The following is a 25,383-nucleotide window of genomic DNA, read 5'->3' as shown; positions in this document are numbered from 1 at the left end:
GGCCATATTAAGAAATATACTTAAAAAAATATTCCCAGACATTTATAGAAATTTGAAATGTGTATTTATTCTGTTAAATTAAAATCTATAAGGCAAATAACAACTCTTCCCGCATTTCATGTAAACACATCTTTCAAGATTCTACTTAGAATATTCTAATCTAATATTTTTCTTGCCTCTAAGGAAGAGCACATATTGTAAAGCACTTCACATACTGTGTTTTAATTTAGAGCAGTAATTATTACTAAGAAATGAATAGGACTTACTATGCAAAGAGCGAATGTTCCAAAAGGGTAAATTCTCATGCTAGAATTCTTCAAAGAACTAAATTTAGATCTTTGTTGTACAGATACATTATTTAGGCCAAGAAAAAGTTTTCAAGTATCCACTGACTAATAATAACTTATCCCTTTGATTATATTCATATAATTTTATCATGTAACATTAACAAATTGTCCATGTAAGATAACTGGCAATTGCGGGGAAAATGAGAGAAAAAAGTTATTATTCAGGCAGTAATTTGCACTTTTAAGTTTTATGAACAAATTATAAAAATTAAATGTAGAATATATTTTATATTTTGGTTTATCCCAGAAGAGCCACATCCTGATTTTCCCTATACTGGATCATTTCCTATAATGCTAGACCTATACATTGCAAACTGTTTGGTCACACAAATGAGTGTTTTCAAGCATCATTAAATGGTGTTTTCCTTCTTGCAATAACCATACTTTTTCCCCCCCTTATTAAATTATAACTTTTCTTATCAAGTTGAGTAAGTTGAAACCACAACCTAGCTAAGCAGTCCAGGTGACAGCAACTGAGCTGAAGACTGGAAAGTAACAATAGAACTAACTGTATATATCGCAGATGACCACTTTCAAAGATTGACATTTTTAACTCTATCATTTATAGAAGTTGTACATACAATTTTGAAAATAACTATGCTACAGAAAGATGTATAACATTGAAAAACTGCTTCAATGTTCCATTTGGACCCTTGACTTGCAGTTTGACATTTTGCAGGAATTTGAAACTTAGGTGAGCCATCTCATTCTTTACTTCCTGTAAACCACTCCAGAGACTTTTCTTTCTCCAGGAAATCAGTTTCCTTCTCTTTGTTTGATTGACGGTCACTGACTACTGAAAATAAAATAATAATCTTAAGATAAAACTGTATCATGTATTTTAAATATGTATTTTAGGGGCACATATTTATATTAAAAACTGACAAAAGAAATCTAGGTTATGGTAAAAGTAGAAACTGAGAAGGAAGAGTAAAAATCACCTTAAAAGTAACAAAAACTGTAAAGTCTTTCATCTTTTTAACCATCTTACAGGACTAGCATGATTCGATGTTATTACATAAACCAATATTTGGGAGGTAACTTTATAAACAGAACTAGGAGTAGGGTTTATTATATTTATTATTAGGCACTAGTTGTGAGCCAAAGGCTGCTTTAATAACTTTGTATATGTTATTTAATATGTACAATTTCTCAATAGCACCTAACAGCAACAACATTGGAAGATTAAAATACAGTAGCATTTGGATTTGCTTTTTCTTTAAATCACTACGGCTGCAGCTGGAGTACTCGATGAAGTTGAGCATGCTTCTGGTGTCATATATTCTGTATGTTAATTATCTCAACATTTAAACAATGGTAACGTTTTTATAGGTTTTTAAAATCTCCAGATAGAGAAGCTCTGAAATGCCATTAAATTCTTTTTTTTTTTTTGGTGACTAAAGGGTGTTTTTTTTTAACATTTTATTAGGGGCTCATACAACTGTTATCCCAATCCATACACATATCCATTGTGTAAAGCGCATTTGTACATCGTTTCTCAAAACATTTTCTCTCCATTTAAACCCCCGACATTAGGTCCTCATTTTTCCCCTCCCTCCCCGCTCCCCCCTCCCACATGAGCCCTTGATAGTTTATAAATGGGTATTTTGTCATATCTTGCCCTATCCGACGTCTCTCTTCATCCACTTTTCGGTTGTCTGTCCCCCAGGGAAGAGGTCAGAAATGCCATTAAATTCTATCAAGGAATACTCCCTTTCTCCTCTTCTCTTTAACTAGTAGCAAAAATCTGTTGTTCTTCTTCATTGCTTTGAATACCTAGTGTGGCAGATTCTAATGAGGTTTGTTTCAGAGCAAAGAAAAGTTCTGCCCATCACTTTCCACCCCCCATCACTTTTATTTTAAGTAATATACTTAGGTTTCTGTTCATCATACTGTGCTCAGTAGTGTAGAATTGAAAAAAAGCTTTCTAACAAACAGCTCTTGGAGGTGGGGGTAGGAGGTAGGTCTGGCTTCAGGTGTTAAAGACCAAACTACATAGTCATTTAGTTATAGTTAATGAAAGTCTCCCTTAAGCCCTTCTCTAGCCCTCTTTTGAACACCAGGCATGTTTGTAGTCTAGTCGATGGGATAGAGACCTTGGTCTAACGTTAGCTTTGTGTCCATGTTTAGTTTTCATCAGCTTACTAGGTTTGGGATGACCCCATCTTTCCAAAATCATCCTGAGGCCCTGTATGTCCATGCCATTAAATGACAACAAAAGTTTGCTGATTATTACGTCTACACTCGATCATATATATTTTCATATATTACTTCCTCTGAAAAGTCTTCAAGTGTTCCATCCAACTGAATTAGTACTGCAACCCTTCGTGCTCCTAGATCAGTGGTTCTCAACCTTCCTAATGCCATGACCCTTTAATAGAGTTCCTCATGTTGTGGTGATCCCCGCCCCCACAACCATAAAATTACTTTCGTTGCTGCATCATAACTGTAATTTTACTACTGTTATGAATTGGGCAACCCCTGTTAAAGGGTCGTTTGACCCCCAAAGGGTCATGACCCACAGGTTGAGAACTGCTGTCCTAGATGTTGATCTTATAACCTAAAACTAACCAGCTGCCCTCAAGTCAACCCCGACTCAGAGTGACCCCTTCTGTGTCAAAGTAGAACTGTACTTCACAGGGTTTTCAATGGCTATTTTTCTAATGTAGATCACCAGGCCTTTCTTATGAACATATAATTAACATAACCCTTAGCACATTATAGTTCGGTTTGCTATTATATAGTTTGCTACTCCTCAGAAGAAACATGAGGCTGTCTGCTCCTGTCAAGTTTTATAGCATCAGAAACCCTATGTAGGGCTACTATGTGTCAGAATCGACTAGGATGGGAATGTGTTTTATTTTTATCACAATATACCCCGATTATGTCTGCATTAAGTGTAGTTTTAAATTTGGATAACTAGAACAATGGTGTTGACATAGTAAAAGTTTAGAAAAGAATTAATTTTTGATGAAAAAGTATTTGTTTTTAGATTATAACAGTTGGAATAACCATGCTCGCCAGGACTAAGGATATGTATATAATTCATGCCCCCCTGGCTTCACTTTAGAGGCAGACTTTGTGATTTAATGGATGACAATTTGGACTGCTAAGCACACAGTTGTCAGTTCAAAGCTGCCAGCCACTCCTTGAGAGAAAGATGAAGCTTTCTGCCCCCACATCTATAGCCTCAGAAACCCACAGGGACAGTTCTATTCTGTCCTGTAGGGTCAGGTCCCTATGAGTCAGAATCGATTCCATGGAATTGTATTCAGTTTTGGAGTTTTGACTTCACTCCAAAATCTAGGGGGTCTTCATACAAAACATATAATATATATCCATGTCTCAGATGGAGTAACCTAGACCTAGGTCATAAGGTTTAAGAGCACATAAGATCAGTGGTAGCTTAGTATACAAATGTATTATATATCCAGATAGAATTGGATTATCATTCTGTTTTTGTTGCTGTGATTTCTATTGTTTTACCCGGTAATAGTATGACTTTTATTTCTTTTCTTTTTTTTAATAATTTTATTAGGGACTCATACAACTCTTTATCACAATCCATACACACACCAATTGTGTAAAGCGCATTTGTACATCATTCTCAAAACATTTTCTCTCCACTTAAACCCCCCGCACTAGGTCCTCATTTTTCCCCTCCCTCCCCGCTCCCCCCTCCCTCATGAGCCCTTGATAGTTTATAAATTGTTAGTCATATCTTACCCTATCCGACGTCTCCCTTCACCCACTTTTCTGTTGTCCATCCCCCAGGGAGGAGGTCACATATAGTTCCTTGTAATCAGTTCCCTCTTTCCTACCCACTCTCCCTCTACCCTCCCTGTTTCGCCACTCACACCACTGGTCCTGTAAGGCTCATCTGCCCTGGATTCCCTGTATTTTCAGTTCCTATGTGTACCAGTGTACATCCTCTGGTCAAGCCAGACTTGAAAGGTTGAATTCGAGTCATGGTAGTGGAAGCGGGGAGGAAACCTTTAGGAACTAGAGGAAAGTTGTATTTTTCATCATTGTTACATCGCACCCTGACTGGCTCATCTCCTCCCCTAGACCCCTCTGCAAGGGGATCTCCAGTGGCCTTTATCAGTGAAGTTATCTTAATGCCAATTCAGATTTCTTGGAGGAGGGGTCAGATGTTTTAAACCTTTATAAGGTGCCTATAAGTCATAATTGACTCTATAGCAATAAGCGTCAGTGAATGCATGACTAGTAATTGTAATAAACTGCATATGAAAATTTGTAGAAAATGTCTCATCTATACTCCCCAAAAGGTTTTAACTCTACTTTGTCCATTTGAAAAACATTTTGTTCTCAATAAATGTTATAAACATGTTTTAGTAAAACCTTGTTGCTTTTGAGAAGAAGTCTTTTTAAAGTTGAAAGTGTTTTTATCTGAAAAGTGAGAAGCTGCTGTGTTTGGAAGCCTGATAACCATCTGTGCTAGATTTTAGTTAAAAAAAAAATACCCCCAAAAACCAAAAAAACAGGAGAGGAGTATCAGCTCTGGGTCTGAATGGTGTTGTCTGTAACCACTCCAGATCGCATGCAGTCAGAATCACTCCTGTGTCAGAGGAGTACTGCATACCTCATGGTTTTCTGTGATTGATATTCAGAAGATGACCACACCTTTCTTTGAAGTGCCTCTGGATGGGTTTGAACTGCCAAGTGAGCTCAACATTTGGACCACCCAATATTCCACAACCAAATATTATGAGGCAATTCAATCACCCCATGAGAACTGGAGCAAGAAAACTTTGCTAATGGGTGACTGATACATCCATCTGGGAGTCTTCAGTAGCCAGGGCAGGGATGGCCATGACCACTGTGTTGATCACCTTTTAAGCCCCTCCCTCTCAGCTCACTTACTGCTAAACTTATTTACAGAAAATATAAATGTTGTTGTTCTGGTAAAGAAGTCCTGGTGATGCTGTCCGGAAAGCTTTGGACTGCTAACCATGAAGTTGACAGTTCAAACCCACCAGCCACACTTTGAGAGAAAAGTGAGGCTGTCTGCTCCCATAAAGATTTATAGCCTCGGGAACCCTACGGAGGGTTACTGTAAGTTGGAATCAAACCAATGGCAGTGGGTGGGTGGGTGGCTTCTAATGGTCCAGTATGTGTGTGCCATCACTAACAGGGGAGTTTAAATTTAACCTCAGGTTAATCCTCAGGACAATGTATCAATCAATCAATTTAATGCACAGGGCCACCAAGCCTTCTTTCCTTCCTGTAATATCTCACTACCATTGAATCAATTCTGAATCATAGCAACCCTATACAGTGGAAAATTACCCCCTCTGTGTTTACAAGGCTTTAAATCTTCATAGGAGCAGACAGCCTACCATATCTCCCTTGGAGTGGCTGGTGAGTTAGAATTGTAGACTTTTGGGTTAGCAGTTCCATGTGTAACCCAGTATGCCACCAGGACTTTCATCCTATCCCTTACTCCCTAGATGCACTCCTATGTCCTGATGAGATGTCAAGACTTAAAATACATGAATGCAGTGTATTATTTATTCTCTTCATGGGAGTTAGTCTGAATGACCCATAATTTCTTCTGTTCTCTTTTACTGTTCCTTATTGGAATTCTCTCCAATTCATTCCATACAACCTTTCACCGGGGCCTTGGTTTGTAATGGTTTCATGACCAAAGGGAGGTCTCATCAAAAGGAGCAGCAGAGAATAGGAGTTAGGAATTCAGGCTCTAACTTCATGTCAGACAGACCTGGCTTTAAATATAGCTCCGTCACCTTGGGTAAAGAACCTCTTCAAGCTCCAGCTTCCTCATCTGCAAAATAATTATTTCGGACAGACTGTGACTATTATAAGATAATGAGTGAAACTTTCAACTGAACTGCAACAGGTATATGTCATTGCAGAAAACGCATTTCAGACAGAATGAATGCTCTGCCCTGGGCTTTTATCCTAGCAGAGTGTGATCAGAAGCATCCTCTTAGTCCATTTCCTGGAACATTGAAGTAACAGTTAGCATTTCCCATGGTAAGTATTAAAGAGTTTAGGAAAAGGAACTGGAGGGGGAGAAAAGGGGTGCAGAAGGCCAGTTATTAGGCTATAATTTAGCCTGTTGGTATTTGTCCCAGTGACCACTTGCCTGTCAGTTTGTCATACTGTGATGGCTGTGTGCTGGAAGCTGCTGTGAGGCTGGAAGCTACATCACTGGTATTTTAAAAATACCAGCATAGTCACCCAAATTGAGCAGGTTTCAGCAGAGCTTCCAGACTAAGGACAGACAACTAAGAGGGGATATACTGTCCACTTCAGAGGAACTAGCCATTGAAAACTCGATGGATAGCATCAAAACACTGTCAGACACTGAAAACTTCCTGAGTAGCAGTAGAACACTGTTGATATAATGCCAGAAGATGAGCCTCTCAGGTCAGATGTCATTGAAAATATGACTGAGGAAGAGCTGCCTTCTCAGAGTTGACCACAATGATGTGGATGGAGTAAAGTTTTCATGAATAAAGCATTTGGGACCTTCATTTGATGATGAGACATGACTCAAAATGAGAAGAGACAGCAGCAAACATTTATTAATAATTACAACTTAGAAATGTAGGAAGTATGACTCTTAAAATTAGAAATTGTAAAAAATGAGATGGACCACATAAGATCGATATCTGAGGCATTAGTGAGCTAAAATAGAATGGTATAGGCTGTTTTGAATCAGAAAATCACATGGTTTACCATGCTGGGAATGACAAGAAGAATGGTATTGCATTCATTTTCAAAAAGGACATTTCAAGATAGATATTAAAGAATAATTCTTTTTGCGAAGGATAATAGTTATCCATATTCAAGGAAATGAATGCATTTCAGCAATGTAACTATTATTCAAATTTATGCACCAACTATCAAAGCTAGCAATGAAGAAATTGAAGAATTTTGCCAGCATCTTCACTCTGAAATTGATCAAACATGCAATCAAGATGCATTGATAATTATTAGTGATTAGAATGCAAAAATTAGAAACAAAAAGAAAGGAACAGTAGTTGAAAAATGTGGATTTGCTGATAGAAAACAAAGCTGGAGATTGCATGATAGAATTTTGCAAGAATATTTAGAATTTTGCAACAAATTCTTCATCACAAACACCTTACCTTTCTTCAACAACACAAAAGGTGACTATACACAAGTGGAGTTCTCCAGATGAAATACACAGATATCAAACGAGTCAAATAAGTCTGTGGGAATCGACAGTGGAGAGGCTCAATATCAGCAGCTAAACCCAGAGTAGAGTTAGACTGTGGAACAGACACCAAAAGCTCATATGTAACTTCAGGTTTAAGTTGAAGAAAATTCAAATAAGTCGGTGAAAGCCAAAATGTAACCTTGAGTCTATCTTACCTGAATTTTAAAAATATCTCAAGAACAGATTTGGCACATTGAACACTAGTAACAGGTGACCAGATAAACTATGGGATGACATCAAGAACATCACACATGAGGGAAACAAACTCATTAAAAGACAGGAAAAGAAATAAAACATCAATGTGGATGTCAGAAGAGACTCTTAAAGTTACTCCTAATTGTAGAGTAGCTAACACAAATGGAAGAAATGACATGAGAAAAACTATCCAAAAAAAATCCAAAGGGAAGCTCATGAAAATAAAAATGTAATGAAATGTGCAAAGAGCAAGAGTTAAAAATAAAAAAAGGACCTTCCATGCCCCGTATTATTTTAAACTGAAAAAACAAAAGAAAAATGTCAAGCCTCAAGTTATATTAAAAGTATCTATGGTCAAAATATTAAATGGTGCAGAAAGTAAGAAGATGGAAAGAACAGAGTCATTGTACCAAAAACAACTAGTCAACATTCAACCATTTCAAGGGGGAGCCTTAACAGCCTGCGATTGTAGACTTCTGACTGGGGGTGGGGCAGTGGGGCAGCGCTTGGCACCTCATCTGAATTGGTTAGTTACTCACAAGGGAGCTATGCTGAAAGTCTAAAGGTGTAACAGGGTGGAGGGAGGGCACTAGACCGCTCCACCCAACTGCAGGAAGAGGAATAGGGGTCTTGTAGGAGGCTCGCCTTTGGGTCACGAATGCTGAGGACTAAAAGGATATAAGGACTGCTAGGTAAGTAGTTCCTGGGATATACATCCTGAAAGAAAAGGGGATTAGACTGATGGATTATAATGGGTCCTGCTCACTATTGAACAGAGAGATACCCATCTACTCTTAGTCAAGATATCTGTTAAACTTGGAGCTATTTATATGGTCTTTCTTTTCTCTCTTTTTCTTTTTCTCTTTCAGTGTCTATCAATATAAGACAGGCAAGATAAGCAATCCCAAGAAGACACCAAAGGGACTGATGTTTGGGGAGGGGGGGAGATGGGAGGTGAGGAAGCGAGTGGTGATCCAATAATGACAGGAGCAGGGGAATAGCAAGGGTTCTAAAATTGACTGTGAGAAGGGTGCAGAGTTCCTGGTCATATTTCTTCAATTGAAATGTATCCGAGAGGAATTACTGAGAGGTGAAAGATAGGTAAGCATGATAGTGGGGGCAGGAGTAAAGAAAAAAAAAGGGAAAGAAGAAGAAAGTAATAATTTTATAGATGTGTCTAGATATGTATATATATAAATATATACAGATAGTATTTGTCTATGTATGTATATATGTAAATGGAAGCAGATAAACGTTGGGCCTTTACTTAAATCTTACCTCAGTACAAGAACGGTTTGTTCTAATAATGTGGCATTCTATGATACTCACTTCCTGACATGATTGCTGAAGACAAAATGGATGCATAAGCAAATGTGGGAAAGAAAGCTAATGGTGCCTGGCTTTTAAATGATATAGCATCTGGGGTCTTAAAGGCTTGACCTTAAAACAAGCAGCCATCTAGCAGAGAATCAACTAAGCCCACATGGAAGAAGCACGCCAGTCTGTGTAATCATCAGGTGTCAATGGAAAGAGGTATCAGAAGTTCAAAAGCAAACAATTTGACGGAAAGGAGCATGGACAAAGTAGAGAACCAAGACCCACTGTAAGATGCTTGGGCAGTCCCCCACAGAGGGGCCACACAGAAGGGATGGGAACAGTATAGTAGTGAGTTAACATATAACTATCCTCTAGTTCTTTAATATTTCTTCCCCTTACGATTATGATCTTTGTTTTACCTAATTAATCTGGTTAAATCTTCAAATGTTCATTTATATAATTAAAAGCCCTTGATGAATTAAAGCCAAAATAGATAACTCTTCAGAAACAGTAATGAGACTGATAATTCCCTGAGGGTATGGGAAGAAAGTGGGGGAGAACAGAAGGAAGGGAGAGCTGATAGCAATGATGACTGTATAACCCCACTTGAGGGGAATAACAGTATTGTAGGTGATGGTGTAAGATGGTGTAAGATACAGCACATAACAACAACAACAATAATAAATATAGATATATTATATAAATAACAATAATTATATATATAAAACAATAAGAGTCCCTGGGGAGTAGGGGAGGGGAGGGAAGGGATAAAGTGGAACTGATATCAAAGAGTGCAAGAAGAAAATTTAAACTGATGGTGGTAGCATTTGTACAATTATGCTTGATCTAACTGAAATAAGGATTGTTACAATATCTATAAGAATTCCCAATAAAATTATTAATAAATAGAAATTTAAAAATAAATAAATTGTGGTGCTGACAAAGAATTTTCAAAGTCCCATGGACTTCCAAAGGAACAAACAAATTTGGCATGGAAGAATCAAACCCAAACCACACTCTCTGCCACGGATTCAATGCTGACTCATAGCAACCCATGTGGATTACAGAGACTTTTAATTGTTCACGAGAGTAGAAAGCCAAGTCTTTCTTCCTCAGAGCTGCTGGTGGTTTTGAACTGCTGACCATTCAACTGCAGCCAAAATGTTCTTTAGAAGCAAGGATGGCAATACTTTATCTTAAATACTTTGAACATGTTATCAGAAGAGACTCACTCACTCACTCACTCACTGTCACTGAGTCAATGCAGCAACCTTTAGGACAGGCAGAACTATCCCTGTGGTTCCCTAGACTGTAACTTTACAGGAGTAGAAAGCCTCATCTTTCTTCTGAATCAGGAGAGACTAGTCCCTAGAAAAGGACATCACTGTTATTAAAGTAGAGGGGCAGTGAAAAGACCCTTGATAAAATGGATTGACATAATGGCTACAACAATGGGCCATTGTAAGGATGGTGCAGGATTCAGGCACTGTTCCATGCTGTTTTATAGGGTTGCTATGAGTCTGAACCAAACTAGACAGCAACTATCGATAATTTTCTTTCAAATACAAGTGAACCAATGGATGTTACGCTTGGAAATGTTAAAAAGGAAGAGACTATGTTTATTCTTCCAGCTGGTGGTAAAACTTTAGTAGCCACTGTTAATCTTATAGGATCTGGTAAAAATAAATAAGTGGAAAGCTGAAATAATGCAAGTCTGTTCATTTCTCATCACAGACCTAGAAAGGGTCATAAGAAATCTGTCATTCTTCAGATGGGTGGTGATCTGGAAGAAAGGCTTTACAGGTAGTAAAAAGGTTCACTGGTAGTAGGATTCTACTGCTCTTTTTTAAATTTAGAAGGCAATGTCAGAAAATTGCTATAGGTTTATAAAAAATAACTTCAGTGCAAATTAGTGTAATTGACTAAAAGTAGTTCCAGTTTATTTGATTAAGGTACCATTGTAAAAAGCCACTTAAATCCCAACACAAATAAAATACATAACTAAGTTACGGGACATCCTCTATGTCATAATTAAGAATCAGATTTTAAGATTAATCACGAGGAATTGCTTTTAAAATTTAAAAGTAAGTAGGCCTAGATATAATATGACTCTAACTTTGTTAAAAATGTAAAGCAGAAAAAGTGTACAAAAGGAAACAATAGTTAGCCAGTCAATAAACCTAAATAAGATTACAAGTACATTTATTCTCTTCTTGCAACCTCTTTTTAATAAAATAAACATTCAAAAGAAATACTTAATAGTTAAAATACTATTAAAAGCTAAGGTTCATTTTTTAACTTAAGTCACAATAACATTTTTAATTTACGTAAGGTATCACAAAGCAGATATGTATACAAGAAAAATAAGGATAATTGAAAGAGGGAAAGCTTCGTCACTAAATTAGGACATATTGTTCTAGGATAAGTGACATAACTATCTGTAAGGACTGACTAGTGCTCAATAAATAATAATCATAAATCTATTTCTATGCATCATTAAATCATACCTTGAGCATAGTTATAAGCTTGAGAAGGATCAACCACTTTGTCCATTGAGAATGAGTTGTGTAATTCCTGAGATTGTTTTTCTGTTACTTCTACTGTACCACTGGATGAAGACGATGAAGATAACCCCAGTCTAACATATCTTCCTTTTTTACCACAGAGTGAACAATCTACTGGTGTGGCACTAGGTCCCCGGGGCAGGTGAATTTCATCTCTGTTGTAGTTTCTCACAGCTCCACTGTGATGCACAGAGCGGTCTCGTTGCCAAATATAATGGGTTGGTGCAATGGCCATAACCTATAGTGGAAAGCTTATTTTTAGAACTTTACAAAGATTTTATAATTCAGTAGTATTAAAGTATATTAATTCATGAACAGCTTTAAAATTGGGTTACCAATGTTAAAGAAAAATAATATATTTCCAGATCAGGCAGTATGATCCATCAAGTAATCAGTTACTTGCATCCTTAAGACTATTCTGAGTTTGGGGAAAATGCATTTAACCCAAGAATTTGTGGTTATGTTTTTCTAAATTCCCAGCCTGGAATCAAATAAAAGCTGAGGGAGAACTCAGCTCTAAGGATACTGTGGCATCTGGAACACAGAATAAATAACTACAGTAGAGAAAACTTTCTTCTTAATGAAGCAACTATCCTCCATGATGCATGACATTGGAGTTTTTCATATCAGGCAGGCATTCTGTATAGTCATCTTTCTAGCCTGAGAACCAGACTATAGACATTAAGCCATTAGCAGCTGAAATAAATTCCACCACTGAGAAGCTGATGTCCAAAGGATAAAAAATAGTAAGAAGATCAGAATAGGTAGAAAAACAGTATTTTTCTCTAAAGAACCCTTATATATTTTTCTAATTTAATTCTAACTCAGAGCTCATGTGGTATAGTGGATTATACACTGGAATTCGATCAGCAGATTGAACCCACCAGTCACACCTTGGAAGAAAGATGAGAGTTTTTCCATTTAACAGCCTCAAAAATGTTAGAAGTTAAACCATGTCCTAAAAGGTAGCTATAGATCAGAATCTACTTGATGGCAGTGGATTTGGTTTGGCTTTTTGATAATCACAACTTAGCTCTTTCCAAAAAAAGGATTTGAGGTGGCTTACAAAAAGAGCAACTGTGAGAGAAAATAAAAATCATGAAATTAGGAGCCATAGGGCAAAGTGGGCTAAGGGAGAGTAAAAGCAGATATGCCAGCAATCGAGCATTTCAGGGAACCAGCTACCATCAACAAGTTGACTCTGACTCATGTAGACCCAAGCAGAATGTGCTCCCAAGGCTGAAAAAAAAAAATGGAAGAAACAAATTATAAAATTCATATCTGAGAGAATTTGTTCCTTTTTTTGACAATGGGAGTATAATGGGAAAAAAATGTTGCATTTAATGACCATGACAAGTCACAACTTTTCTAAGTCTTTTTTTCTTCTTCATCTGTGAAATGGAAAGACCGCTATTTATATCCCAAAATAAAATGATGTAAAATTTTAAACAGATAATGAAAATATTAAAAATTTTGTAAAATACTATACAAATGTAAAACATTGTTATTAACCAACATAGAGTGCATTAAAATAAAAATATCTGTTATGCAAGTAGGCTGCTCTGAAATACAGAAGTGACCATTTAAAATTATTTTGATACAAAATTCAAATGGTAACACTGCAGTATACAAGTTATATTCATGGTAATGATCGAGGATAATGATGGATAATGATCTATCCTTATATAAGTAACAAGTGAAACATTAAAAGCACATTAAAAATAAGAAAGTTACATAAACAGAAGATACGCAATAACACATAAAAAGTATTTTAAAATCCTTACCTCCTCACAGCATCGTCTGCTTACAATAGCCCTATAATCAATTCTATCCCAGAGTTGGTCCCTTAACTTTAAGAAATTAGGGAACAATTTTCTCCAATTTTTTCCTAAAGCCCATGGAAAAATTTCATACTTTGATTCTTCTTCATCTTCTTCAACTGTATTAGCCAGATACCTACCAAAGAAGACCAATAATCCAACAAAGCAATAGGTAAAAGACAATGGGTAAACAAGAGTTCATCTTCCCCACCCACCAAGAAAGCTTATAGACACCTAAAAGGTGTTCAACTTTATTCATAAAGAAATGCAGAGAATTAAAGAAATAAAAAATAGAAATACAAGAGGGCTTTAAAAAGTTCATGGAAAAAGGGAACTGAAAGATGATGGAATTTTTCCATAAAATTGTTGGTGCCCCTTGTGCATAAAAAATTACTTTATCAGCTCTGGATACCTTTGTTATTCCTATAAATCTTTTAAACTTTCATTCTGAGATGTATTTAAGTTTCTTTGAAACAGTCTGATCCCTTCAGGTCTTGTTTTTGTGATTTGTTAAATAGTTATGGAGCAATGTTCAGTGTGGGGCTAATTATTCCCAAATACTGAGACAAGAACTTCCTGAATACTCTATTTAATGCCCCATAAAAAGTTTTTCCACTCTGGCTGTTGGGAATAGGCACTATCACAAGCCTTGTATGAATGACAAACACTGTTCCCTCTAATCTTTTCCTATGTTATATCCTCAGAATCAGGTGGTTTCCATATATATATATCAATATACTGATGTATACTGTGGGGACAAGGTACCTCCCAAAATAAAACATAACCTATAATAATAAATTAATAACAAACTTACTTAAAACTAATACATATGGTAGAAGTAAAGTTAACAGTCAACTATATAACTATTTCAGATGTTAAAAAACTTAAGTAGGCACATTATCCTAGAAGCAGAAGATGAATACAAGATCACATGAGACTTCCAGATATGAAAACTATAGTATGTATTATGAAAAATACACTGAATAGGATTTATGGCAGATTAGACAATGTGGAAGAAAAGTTTTGTGAATTTGAGAGCAACAATAGAAACTATCCAAAATGAAATAAACAAAAATACTGAATGGAGTGAAGTTATCAATGAGCTTGGACAACTATTATAGGTGGATATGAAGTCTTCAGAAGGCCACAGGGGTGGGGGTAGACAGAAAAACTGTTTTAAGAAAAATGGTTGAAATTATTTATAAGTTTGGTGAAAAATATACGCTTATGCATCTAAGAAGCCTGACAAACCCCAAAGCACAATAGACATAAAACAAAACATACCATATTCTAATTGCTAAAAACCAGTAATAAAGGGGAAAAAATTTAAAGCAGAGAAGAGACATGTTAGATAACACAGAAACAAAGATAAAGATGAAGCAGTTTTCTCACCAAAAATAACGTAAACCAAGGTAGTGGAATATCATATCTTAATTAGCTAAAATATGACTGCCTTTAACATGATGCTCTTTTTAAGATCATATATATGATCAAAGTGACAGCAGCAAAATGAAAATTTACATGAAGGCTATATATGTATATACCTATAGATATAATTAGGTATGCAAAAGCTGAATCACCAGAGCCACAAAAAAATGTCAGAGGAAGTCCTCAGGCAGAATTAGTAATTATACCAAATGAAAATATGGCTTTATCTACACAAACAGTAGAAACAGCAATGGTAATTATATGGGTAAATATATAAAAGTAAAAAAATATATAAAAAAGTTAAATTGACTTGCTTTAACATGGTATGACCACTGTAAAATGGTACAAGCACATTTAAAAATTGGAAGGTACTTTCTGAAGAAACTAGAAATATGAGGAGGCTTTCCAAAATTCATGGAAAAGTGGTATTATTAGCTAATGGAATTTCCCACAAGATTTTTGAGGGCCCCTTGTAGAACTGTCCAATAATGTAGCAATCCCACTTGAGACCTAAAAATAAAAACAAAGGCATATGCATACCTGTGCTCATTGCTGTTTTAGTTACGATAGCAAATAAATGAAAACAACCGAAGTGTCTATCAATGGCAGAGGAGATAAGCAAACTGTGTTATATACATATAATGGAATATTATGTAACCATAAATAAGTCCATGAAAAATATTACAACATGAATGGAACTGGAGGACATAATGCTAAGTGATGTAAATGAAGCATACATATAAGGACAAATATTGTATGATCCATCTTTGATAAAAAGACCAAAGATAAAGAAACCAATGTTTATTGGTGGTTATGAAGAAAGGGATGGAATAGGGAAAATATGCTTCACACACAGACTTGTTATTTTTGGTGATGGGAAAAGTGGCACTGAGTGTAGATATAGGGAGCACAATACAACCAAAGAAATGACGGTATCTGAGTACCAATGTATGGGTATAGACAAATAGGTACTTAGGTGGGTACAGATTTGTACATAGGTGAGAACATATAGAAAGATCTATAAAGCAAAACTAAATCCACTGCTACTAAGTGATTCCGACTCATAGTGACACTATATAGCATCTCTGAGGCTATAAATCTTTAAAGGAACAGGTAGTCTCATCTTTCTCCTGTGGAACAGCTGGTGAATTTGAACTGCTGACCCTGAAGTTAGGAGCCTAACACGTAACCTACTATGTTACTAGGGTACCTCGAAAGATCTATAAAAAAATAAAGCCAACTCACTTGACCCAGTCAATTCCAACTCATAGTGACCCCACACAAGAGAGTAAAACTATCCCTTTGCATTTCCAAGACTAAATCTTCACTGAAGTACATAGCCTTGTCTTTCTCCCATGGAATGGATGGTAAATTCAAACTACTGGCCTTGCAGTTACTAAATTCACTGCCATCAAGTCAAACCTGATCACAGCAACCCTATGGGACAGGGCAGAACTGCCCCTGTGGGTTTCCAAGAGTAACTTTTTATAGGAGTAGAAAGCCTCATCTTTCTCCTGAGAAGAGGCTGGTGGTTTCAAACTGCTGATCTTGGGGTGAGCAGGCCAACATGTAATCCATTACACCAACCAGGGCTCATGCCTTGCAGTTAGGCATGGGCAAATACAAGTATGAGATGCAGGAACACATATTCATTGAAAGCACAAATTCAAATACTCCATAGAAATAACCAAATACCTTCTAAGACTGATTTTGTGGGTCTGAAGGCTTAGGATGGTAACTCAGAGACAACTCCGTTAATTGCATACATAGTCCACAAAGACAATGTTCTACATTCTACCTTGGTGAGGAATGACTGAGGTTGTAAAAGCTTGAGAGTGACCATCAAAGGCAGTGGTTCTCAACCTTCCTAATGCTGCGACCCTTGAATACAGTTCCTCACGCTTTGGGGACCCCCGTGTGTGGGCCTACCTGCATGTGGGCGGACCCAACTGGAGACAGATAGAGGTGCAGTGTCTTGGTTCCTAAGACCATTGGAAATATGGTCCTTTAGGTGACCCCTGTGAAAGGGGCGTTCAACCCCAAAAGGGGCTACGACCCCCAGGTTGAGAACCAGTGATCTAAGGCAATCTATAGGCCTGAATCAATCATGGCATTAGTCAGGGGGCAAGTGTCTTCATAGAATGTTAAATGTAATTTGGTCTTGTAAGTTTTCTGGACTCAATTCAATATGAAAAACGAAAGAAAGCACCCTGCTTTGATGATACATTTTATGAAACAGTGGTTTTGAAATTATGCAAGGAAGTGGACATTATCCATTATGTGATCAAATATGGTTTTCTCCCTTTTCACACGACGCTGATTTTCTAGTAGTGACCTTGTCTATACAACCTAACTATATTGATAAATGAGGAGTGGGTCTATTGAGCTCATTTTCCCCTAGTCACAGGAAAATGTGTCCTCTGAATAGATGCAAAGATCAGTTTTTTTCTAGCCCTCCTTAACATCCATGTATAGGGTAGAAATGGAAAGATATTCTTAAATTACATGGATTCTAGCAGAATTCTGACCTATTGATGAGGAAATCATATACATTAAAACCATTTAAAGATCACAAAGCTACTATGAATTATCTAGTATAGTCAGTAAAAGATTTTGAAGATGCACTCTAGTTCTTTGACACAGTCCAATTTGTTCAGTAATATAGTCAGTGAACATTAACGGTATCCGATATGAACAACTTGTTACAGACATAAATAAGAGGAGCCCTGGTGGAATAGTGGTTATGCACTGGGTTGCTAACCCAGGTCAGCAATTAGAAACTGCAGTTGCTCACAGGAGAAGCATGAGGCTTTCTACTTCCATAAAGAGCTACAGTTTCAGAAACCCATAGGGCGGTTCTACCCTGTCCGACAGAGTCGCTGTGAGTTGGAATCACCTCAATGAGTGAGTTTGGTTTTCAGTTTTGTTTCATTATAGACATAAATCCACGGAATGTGCCTACATTTTCTCAAAGTTGTTCAATGTAAAAGGACGATCATGATTTTAACTACATATTAACTAGAAATTTAAGAGAATACTCCAACTTTAAAATAATATCTAATTACTACTAACAGACTATGCAAATAGCAGTCTCTGCAAACCTAAGACTAGAAGAACTAGATGGTACCCAGCTACCACTGCCAACTTCTGTGAAAACGATCACATTAGAAGGTCCTGGATAGTGGGAGAAAAATGTAAAACAAAACTCAAAAATCGTATTAAAGGTCAGGTTTATTGGTTGAACGGAGACAGGTGGGACTCGAAACTGTGGCCCTTCTTCACCCTCAGGCCTGAACCTGAACTCATTTCCTATAATATTAATAAGTCATTTAAGATCACAAGGACAGCATTTACTCAATAACAAAGTTCAGATGATTAGAAAAAGAGGAGAAATTGAAACAGTAAACACGGGGACAGATGCATAAGTGATGGTACACTGAGGGAAATGCAAAGGATGAGTTGAAGCAAAATGACTATGACTTGTTGAATGTAAAACTGATCATCTGTAATTCATATAAAAGTTAAAAACAAACAACGGAAAAAGTATCTAAGTCCAAGGAAAACTTATATGGGAACACTGAAAAATGTTAACAGGTACAATACAAACTCTAGCAGAACACTGAACAATAAATCTTAGGCATACAGTATTATATTAATGAATAAACATAGAAAATAGTCTATGAAGGGAAAATATGTTAAGCTTTCATAGAAGACCTAAGTACGTTTTAAATAAAGTATCATATACGTAACAAATAATTACTACAAAAATCACTTAGGGAAAGCATACTTACAGAGCAATGAAGAAATTTATCCTGGTGTGCTCCTTTATAGTAAATCTAGCCCTCTTGAAATAAACAAAAGTCATAGCCAAGAGGTACTGTGGAGGAAAAAGTTAAAAATTAATAACAGTGCTTTATGCAAATAAGTAAAACTGCATTTTAAAACAGTTTAACTTTCTATTTTTTAATGAGTAATATTTTTGCCACATTTCTTTGATATCTATGATGTATGCACATATATATCTGCTATTCCTAAAACAGTTTGTGGAAAAAAGTGGAAATCAAATATAACAGAATTTTCCCATGGGCATTTTGAGGTCCCCTCATACATATGTACATATATCAAATCACACATATTTCTTTCTAAACCTTTTGAGCTGGTTGCAGACATTCACACTCACGTCTTAAAATTAACTCTAATTACAAATTAGAATAACATGGCTGTATTTGCATGTGGGAATAGTATTTTAAATGCATTATCAGAATAATTATGTCTACTCTGAATTAGGACATTATGTCAGGTTCTGACTAGTCAAATTAAAAAGAAGTTGCCATCTTGATGCATTAGACTCCCTATCTAAAATGTTCATCTCGTTTTCTAGGCTTGGCACAAAGATGATTCCAAGTTTTCAATGCAACTTCCAGTAAAGGGATCTTGAAATATTACACTCCTAGGTATTTCAAACACTACCCCCTGCAGTCCAAAAATTAGGGTTATTATACATTTTAACTCAAAACATTGCTTTAATCTTTAAATCAACTCCATATGAATTGGGTATTTAACGTTAATACATTACTGTAAAATTTAAAAATTATTAGTGATATTGTGGTTATTTAAAAAGGTCCTTATCTTTTAGAGCTCCACCAGGAAATATTTACTGTTAAAATGTTAGAATGTGACCCCACCACACTGAGGCAAAACACTAAGGGCACGAGGCAGAGCAATAGGGGAGCAGAGCAGGGAGCTCCCAAGCGAGTGCAAAGGACAGACTCTGGGGCCAGAGCGTGGCACCCCATCAGACTCAACTGGAGGACACGCCTGGAGGTCAACAAACAGACCTTGATCTATTTACAGTTTTTCTCTTTTTAAAAGTATTTATTTTTATTAATTTATTTTCTTGGTCATTGGTTTTCTTTGTTGTGGTCATCATTGTGTTCTCTTTTGTCGCTTAGTCTTGCTATGCCTTGTTTTGGTGTGCATATTATCTCTGCAGCTCTATCTAGATAAGATAGGCTGGATGAACAGTAAAAAATCTTTTCTAATTTTATCTTTGCCATCTTAAACTCAAAATAAATGTTCTCATCAATACTCATTTAATTAGCATTTAATCACAAGCTAGATTTCTGATCATTCCCTTTTCTGTAGGCTGCCACTATACTGCATCATGTGAAATCATGCTGAATTTTCTAAGGTGACTCATGGTCTAAAGTGCCATCTGCAAAGCTAAAACCTTAACTGTCCAGATAATTCTTACAGATACAGAAATATCAGTGCTCTAGTATGTAAGACAGCAGTGGCATTTTAAATAAAATACTAGTGACATTTTGAATAAAATAAAGAACATGCTATTCCTGAAAAAGTAAACACCATGTTAAACTAATTTAGCCTTTCAAGATTGGGACTTGTTTTATTGGAGTCATTCACAAAGTATTAAATATTAGTATGTATAAAAGACTGTCTTAGCAGGGTGAACATCACAAAACATTCCTTCTCTGCAGCCTGATGAAATTCTAGCCAAAATATATTAACTCTATGCCAAGTATTACTTTCAACTAAACAAATAAGAAGGCCACTTAATCAACATTCTATAATTACTATAATTATATTCCAAAATTGTTTCCTACAATTCTACAATTACTCTAGTATAGAATGGATCTACGGTGTATGCTAATTTTAAAAGTTAACATGTAAGGACTCTAGTTTAAAGGAGTAATACAAGCTAGTTCTTTCCTTAACCCTAAAGAAAACTCTTAAAACTCCGTAAAAGTTACTGCTGGCAATAATTTTGTTACCAAACGTACCTTGTCTGCAATTTTACAGCAGCAGTCCATCCATAAGAAGTCTTGAATCAAATCGTCATCTGCAACAAAAGATAACTATGACTTGCCTTTTTCTTTCTAAAAATTAATTTTACAAAACATTGTGATGCTTAGAGATTAAAGACATGAATTTACCAGTGTTACCTAAGGTATATTGTTCAGTTCATTGCAAGCACTGTATAAAAATCTTCCATCTTATTCCCATTTGATTTGCCTTTATACCTCAGACTGGAGAGTTGGTAGAAGTGTTTACATAATAATTTTGAGAACTGCTTGAGTAACTCTAGACTAGCTCTTCATTGTTTTCCAAAACCAATCCTTAGTGGGTGAAAATGGGATCTCATAAAGTCCCATGACTTTATTTGAAAAGTCTCAGTCCTTGAGAAATAATGATTTAATGGATACTCTGCTTTCTAAATATAGTTTATTTTCCCTATAACTTTCGACTGTTAGGTTCCAGGATGTTTTTAGTTTTGAAGTATTCTTCTTCTCTCCTCCTATTTATCTCTATCTATTAGTTGAATATAAAAATATGGATCTATGTTAAAAATTCACAATTCATTAACAATTTCTAATTTACATTTTAGAATGTTAATGTTAAGTCATACATGATAAAGATTAATAAAACTACTGCTAAAAAGAATAACATCTAAAAAGAAAAAACATTTATTGCAATTTTCAAAGGCTAAAAATATATTGAGTTTTTGCAACTTGGGAAATGTGCTTTTCCCATCTCTTTTAACTCCGTTTAGTGTAAGAAAATAGAACTTCTTAAATGTTTTTTTATACTTCAGAAAGTTGAAATAGGAATAATTTCTGCTAAGTTAATTTCTACTTCAGTTTCTAAGTGACATAAGATGGTAAAGCCAAGCATTTCATTTTATCACGATCACTTATGGATACGGCGAAAGTTTATGGGTAATATCTTGTTCGGCCATTAATGATGAGGAAAACTTGTATTAACAATATCCTATATCTAATAGAAACATTTTTATATCCTGTGTTTTTCTATGAACAATCTTATATATTTTTCCTGCTGATTTGATCTTCTCATTTTGCTTTTTAGAAATTTATAATAAACCTTCCACTCTACCTAAAAAAATTGTTCTCAGAAGTTCAGACTCTTGTCCCCAACTAACATCTCTTATAAACATCACCTGATCTTCCTTTACAAATAAGGAAGCCTATAAGAATCCCAGAATGTGCTTTCTACTTGAGGAGATTCATTCCCACAAATATTTACCAAAACCTATCAATCCTATCCCTAATTCTAGTCAATTCTACCAGTTATTTCCTACTACCCTACCTGAAAAACAATAACAACAATTAATTCCTTCTCTTTTTCTTGGCCAGAAGCACATAAAAGAAGTTTCTTTTTGGCTATTTGCAAAGAATTGTACCAGGAAAGTAGTGTTGTCTCATAATATAAACAACTTCAAACTCAATTTCATTGTGAGCATAATTATAAAGGAAAGCTAATTTTTAAACAATATTCTCAAGGTGTAATACTGAAAGTTCTAGGGTAACTATCTTCCCTTTTGCTTAATAATGAACATTTCAGGAAACCCTGCAGGCTCAGTCAAACTGAGTCAGTTGGCTTATCTATGACTTTATATAGTAGTTTACTTTAGACTAAACAAAATTCATGCTGTGAACCTGAATTACATAACATTTACAACTGACATCTGGATCTAAGTAATCTTAGAATCTGGATAAATCTGGATTTTTAATGCTAAAGTAAGCAAATAAAAAGCCAACATTAAAAAAAAAGGTAAAACAAAAACTAATATGGTCAGATGGGGAATTTGACACAGAATTAACAGCATCCACTGATTATTGCGAAAATTATAAAATAGATCTTTACACTAGGTATTTTACAATTAACAGTATCACAATATTTCAAACCTACCAAATAATTTAAAGAAAGCAGTCATTTCTTGGCGCTGTATAACTAAACAAGGTCCTTTGGAGCGTTTAGATTTGCTGTTATTATGTGGATTTTTTTCAGATGCTTGCCAAGTATCTTTAAACATAGGACGCTTCAGATTAAGAGGTTTTTTGGACTGATATGATCTATTTGACCCTGATTTTACATGAACAGTAACAGTTGGTGGTGTTCCACAACACATCTGATTGTGCCTCATTTTGGCTTCCCGAGATTCCTATAAAACATAATCATCATACTCTTATTCATTTAGGCTACAAAACAACTGGGTGACACTATAAGAGACAGTCACATAAAATGTTACCGATCTAGCTATTAAAGTGTTGTGACAGTAAGACATGAAAAACTACTTTTAGAATTTAATGTTAGGAAAAACTATGCTTCCTTTGGGTAATTGATATAATTCAATTCCTCTTCCCAAATACTTAAGAATTAGGTAATAGATTCTATTTACCATTTGTCTTTGGCCACTAGGAAAATCAAAACCAAACTTGAGAGCTAATAACATAAATTGTTGAGCTTATAATCCCTTGTGATGTGTTTTCCCTGATAGTTTTTTTAAAATTCTGCTTGCATACTAATATAATCTACTTTGTGATGTTACTTATCTTGTGTGTCATCTCAAATTTTTTTAGAGCAAGGGAACTATTCCCAGAACTGATTTATTATCAATATCCAACTAGGATGTTTAAAAGTAACTCCCACTCAACAAAAACCTCTTTTCTTATAGGTAAATAAATTCCTTACTGTATTTTAAAATTTCATTTATTCAACAAGCATTTTTAGTATGTACCAAAAAGTTAAAAACAATTCTAGCAAAGAAATCGGTAGTATATGTGCTTTGAGGAATTCTCATAAATTGGGTCTCTTTAATTTTTAAAGTTATGTATATCCAACCATGATACAGAGTGCGTGATTTAAGTGGATATGAATGTATAGTGTTACTATTGAATAAATCTGAAAGTTACTCCACCAATATTTAACAATATGCAAAAGAAATACTTTATTTTGTGATGAATTGTGTGACTTTTACAGTTATTACTTTTGAGGTCACAGCACATCTAAAATAATGGGGAAATGGAGATGTGAACAGACAAACTGGGAACTACTCTAAACCCTAATGATAACCTCTAAATTCATAACTCAGTAATCTTGGCAGCCGTGCCTTCCTTGAAGTTCGGTCCAGATTCTCCTTCCTGATTCTCAGAAACTTCCTGCTGGGAAAGGAAGGGAAAATGAGATTACATGTAGATAAGCCCTGTTCAATATAATGCAAGCCACATATGTAATTTTATGAATTCATAAATCCATATTAAAAATGAATAAACAGGTGAAATGAATTTTAATGTTTTATTATAATCCAATATATCAAAAATATCACTTCAATATAGAATCAGTTTAAAAGTGGTGTTTTACATTTCCTCTTTCATATTGTCTCAGAAGTCTGTTTGCACTTATATCCTATGTCAACTTAGATGTTAAATGTTCAACAGCTAAAACAAAGAAGTAGTGTTTAATGCATAAAATTAAACTTCAGTTTTTTCAATTTAAGTTGAAATCCAGTTCTCTAGCTGAACCGGCTACACGCATTTCAAGTCCTCAACAGCCTTATGTACCTAGAGGCTACTGTATTATGCAGTATAAGACTAGAATATGAAGAAATCAATTCTATAATTGCTTCTCTCTCGTATATTTTGTTTTCCCCCTTTTCTCTATCATTCTTTCTAGTTCTTAAAGTTCAGCCAAATCAAAGGCAATTATAGAGTCATGGAGAGATAGTACAAACTTTATCAAAAATAGGTGACTGAGGCTCAGACTGGGCCTTGAAACTTGCTTAATAATTTTCTACTCTTTCCTACCTAGCTCATCTGGGAGACAGCTGGAGGGCTTAGGTGCATCCCCTCATTTGAAGAGGAGCCTTACATCTAAATGAAAAAAAACTAGGTAGTAGGCAGGTTTCTGAAACTGATGAGTGGCGGCTAGGTTGAGTGTATCAGAATATAGAATAACGGTGGTACATCTTCTGGGAGGCCAGTTTTAGTCGGTGTGGGTGGTGGTGGTGGTGGTTGTTAGCAGCTGAGAAGCTAGCTTGCAGCTCCAAATACAACAGGCTAAGGCTACTGTGACAAATAGGCTTTTCATGGGCTGACACTTTGGAAGTAAACTAACTGCCAGGGCTCTTTTCTGAGCCTTAGTCTAGGACAGTGGTTCTCAACCTTCCTAATGCCATGACCCTTTAATACAGATCCTCATGTTGTGGTGATCCCCAACCATCAAATTATTTTCATTGCTACTTCACAACTGTCATTTTGCTACTGTTATGAATTGTAATGTAAATATATCTGATATGCAGGATGTATTTTCATTGTTACAAATTGAACATAATTAAAGCATAGTGATGAATCACAAAAATAATAGGTAATTATATATTGTGAAAAATTTATTTCTAATGACAAATCAGTGAAATTTTGTCTTGAAACATGGTGTAGCATGGGTAACAGTAAACTTACTATAACAACAGTAAACTACATTGCTACATTTTGCAACAGTATGCGTAAACAGCCAATGTCAGTGGGAAGGTTGAGATAGCTTCTTTCTCACCAGATCAGCATATCTGCATGTGGGCGGACCGCCTGGAGACGGATAGAGGAGCAGTGTCTCGGTTCCTAAGACCATCGGAAAGATGTGTTTTCTCGTGGTCTTAGGCGACTCCTGTG

The 25,383-nt window shown here is 35.7% G+C and overlaps 1 protein-coding gene across 2 annotated transcripts; it reads right to left on the bottom strand.

Moving 5' to 3' along the window:
• Positions 1-578: 578 nt before the first annotated feature.
• Positions 579-22,865, bottom strand: SPDYA (speedy/RINGO cell cycle regulator family member A). 2 transcript variants are annotated; one of them, XM_004711099.4, is made up of 6 exons: positions 22,631-22,865; positions 20,704-20,762; positions 18,694-18,779; positions 13,439-13,610; positions 11,598-11,892; positions 579-1,143 (listed from the first exon to the last, which is right to left on the bottom strand). In XM_004711099.4, the coding sequence occupies exons 1-6, from the start codon at positions 22,863-22,865 to the stop codon at positions 1,052-1,054; spliced, it is 939 nt and encodes a 312-aa protein (XP_004711156.1). In that variant the 3' UTR covers positions 579-1,051. The 2 variants fall into 2 exon arrangements, with proteins under 2 accessions (XP_004711156.1, XP_045142998.1); XM_045287063.1 differs by lacking the exon at positions 579-1,143 and adding an exon at positions 6,091-6,153.
• Positions 22,866-25,383: the final 2,518 nt, after the last annotated feature.

This window comes from Echinops telfairi, unplaced genomic scaffold (assembly GCF_000313985.2).
Source record: "Echinops telfairi isolate 266 unplaced genomic scaffold, ASM31398v2 ScPeMD7_10;HRSCAF=50, whole genome shotgun sequence".
Taxonomy (NCBI): domain Eukaryota; kingdom Metazoa; phylum Chordata; class Mammalia; order Afrosoricida; family Tenrecidae; genus Echinops; species Echinops telfairi.
This window is presented reverse-complemented; position numbering and strand designations above follow the sequence as displayed.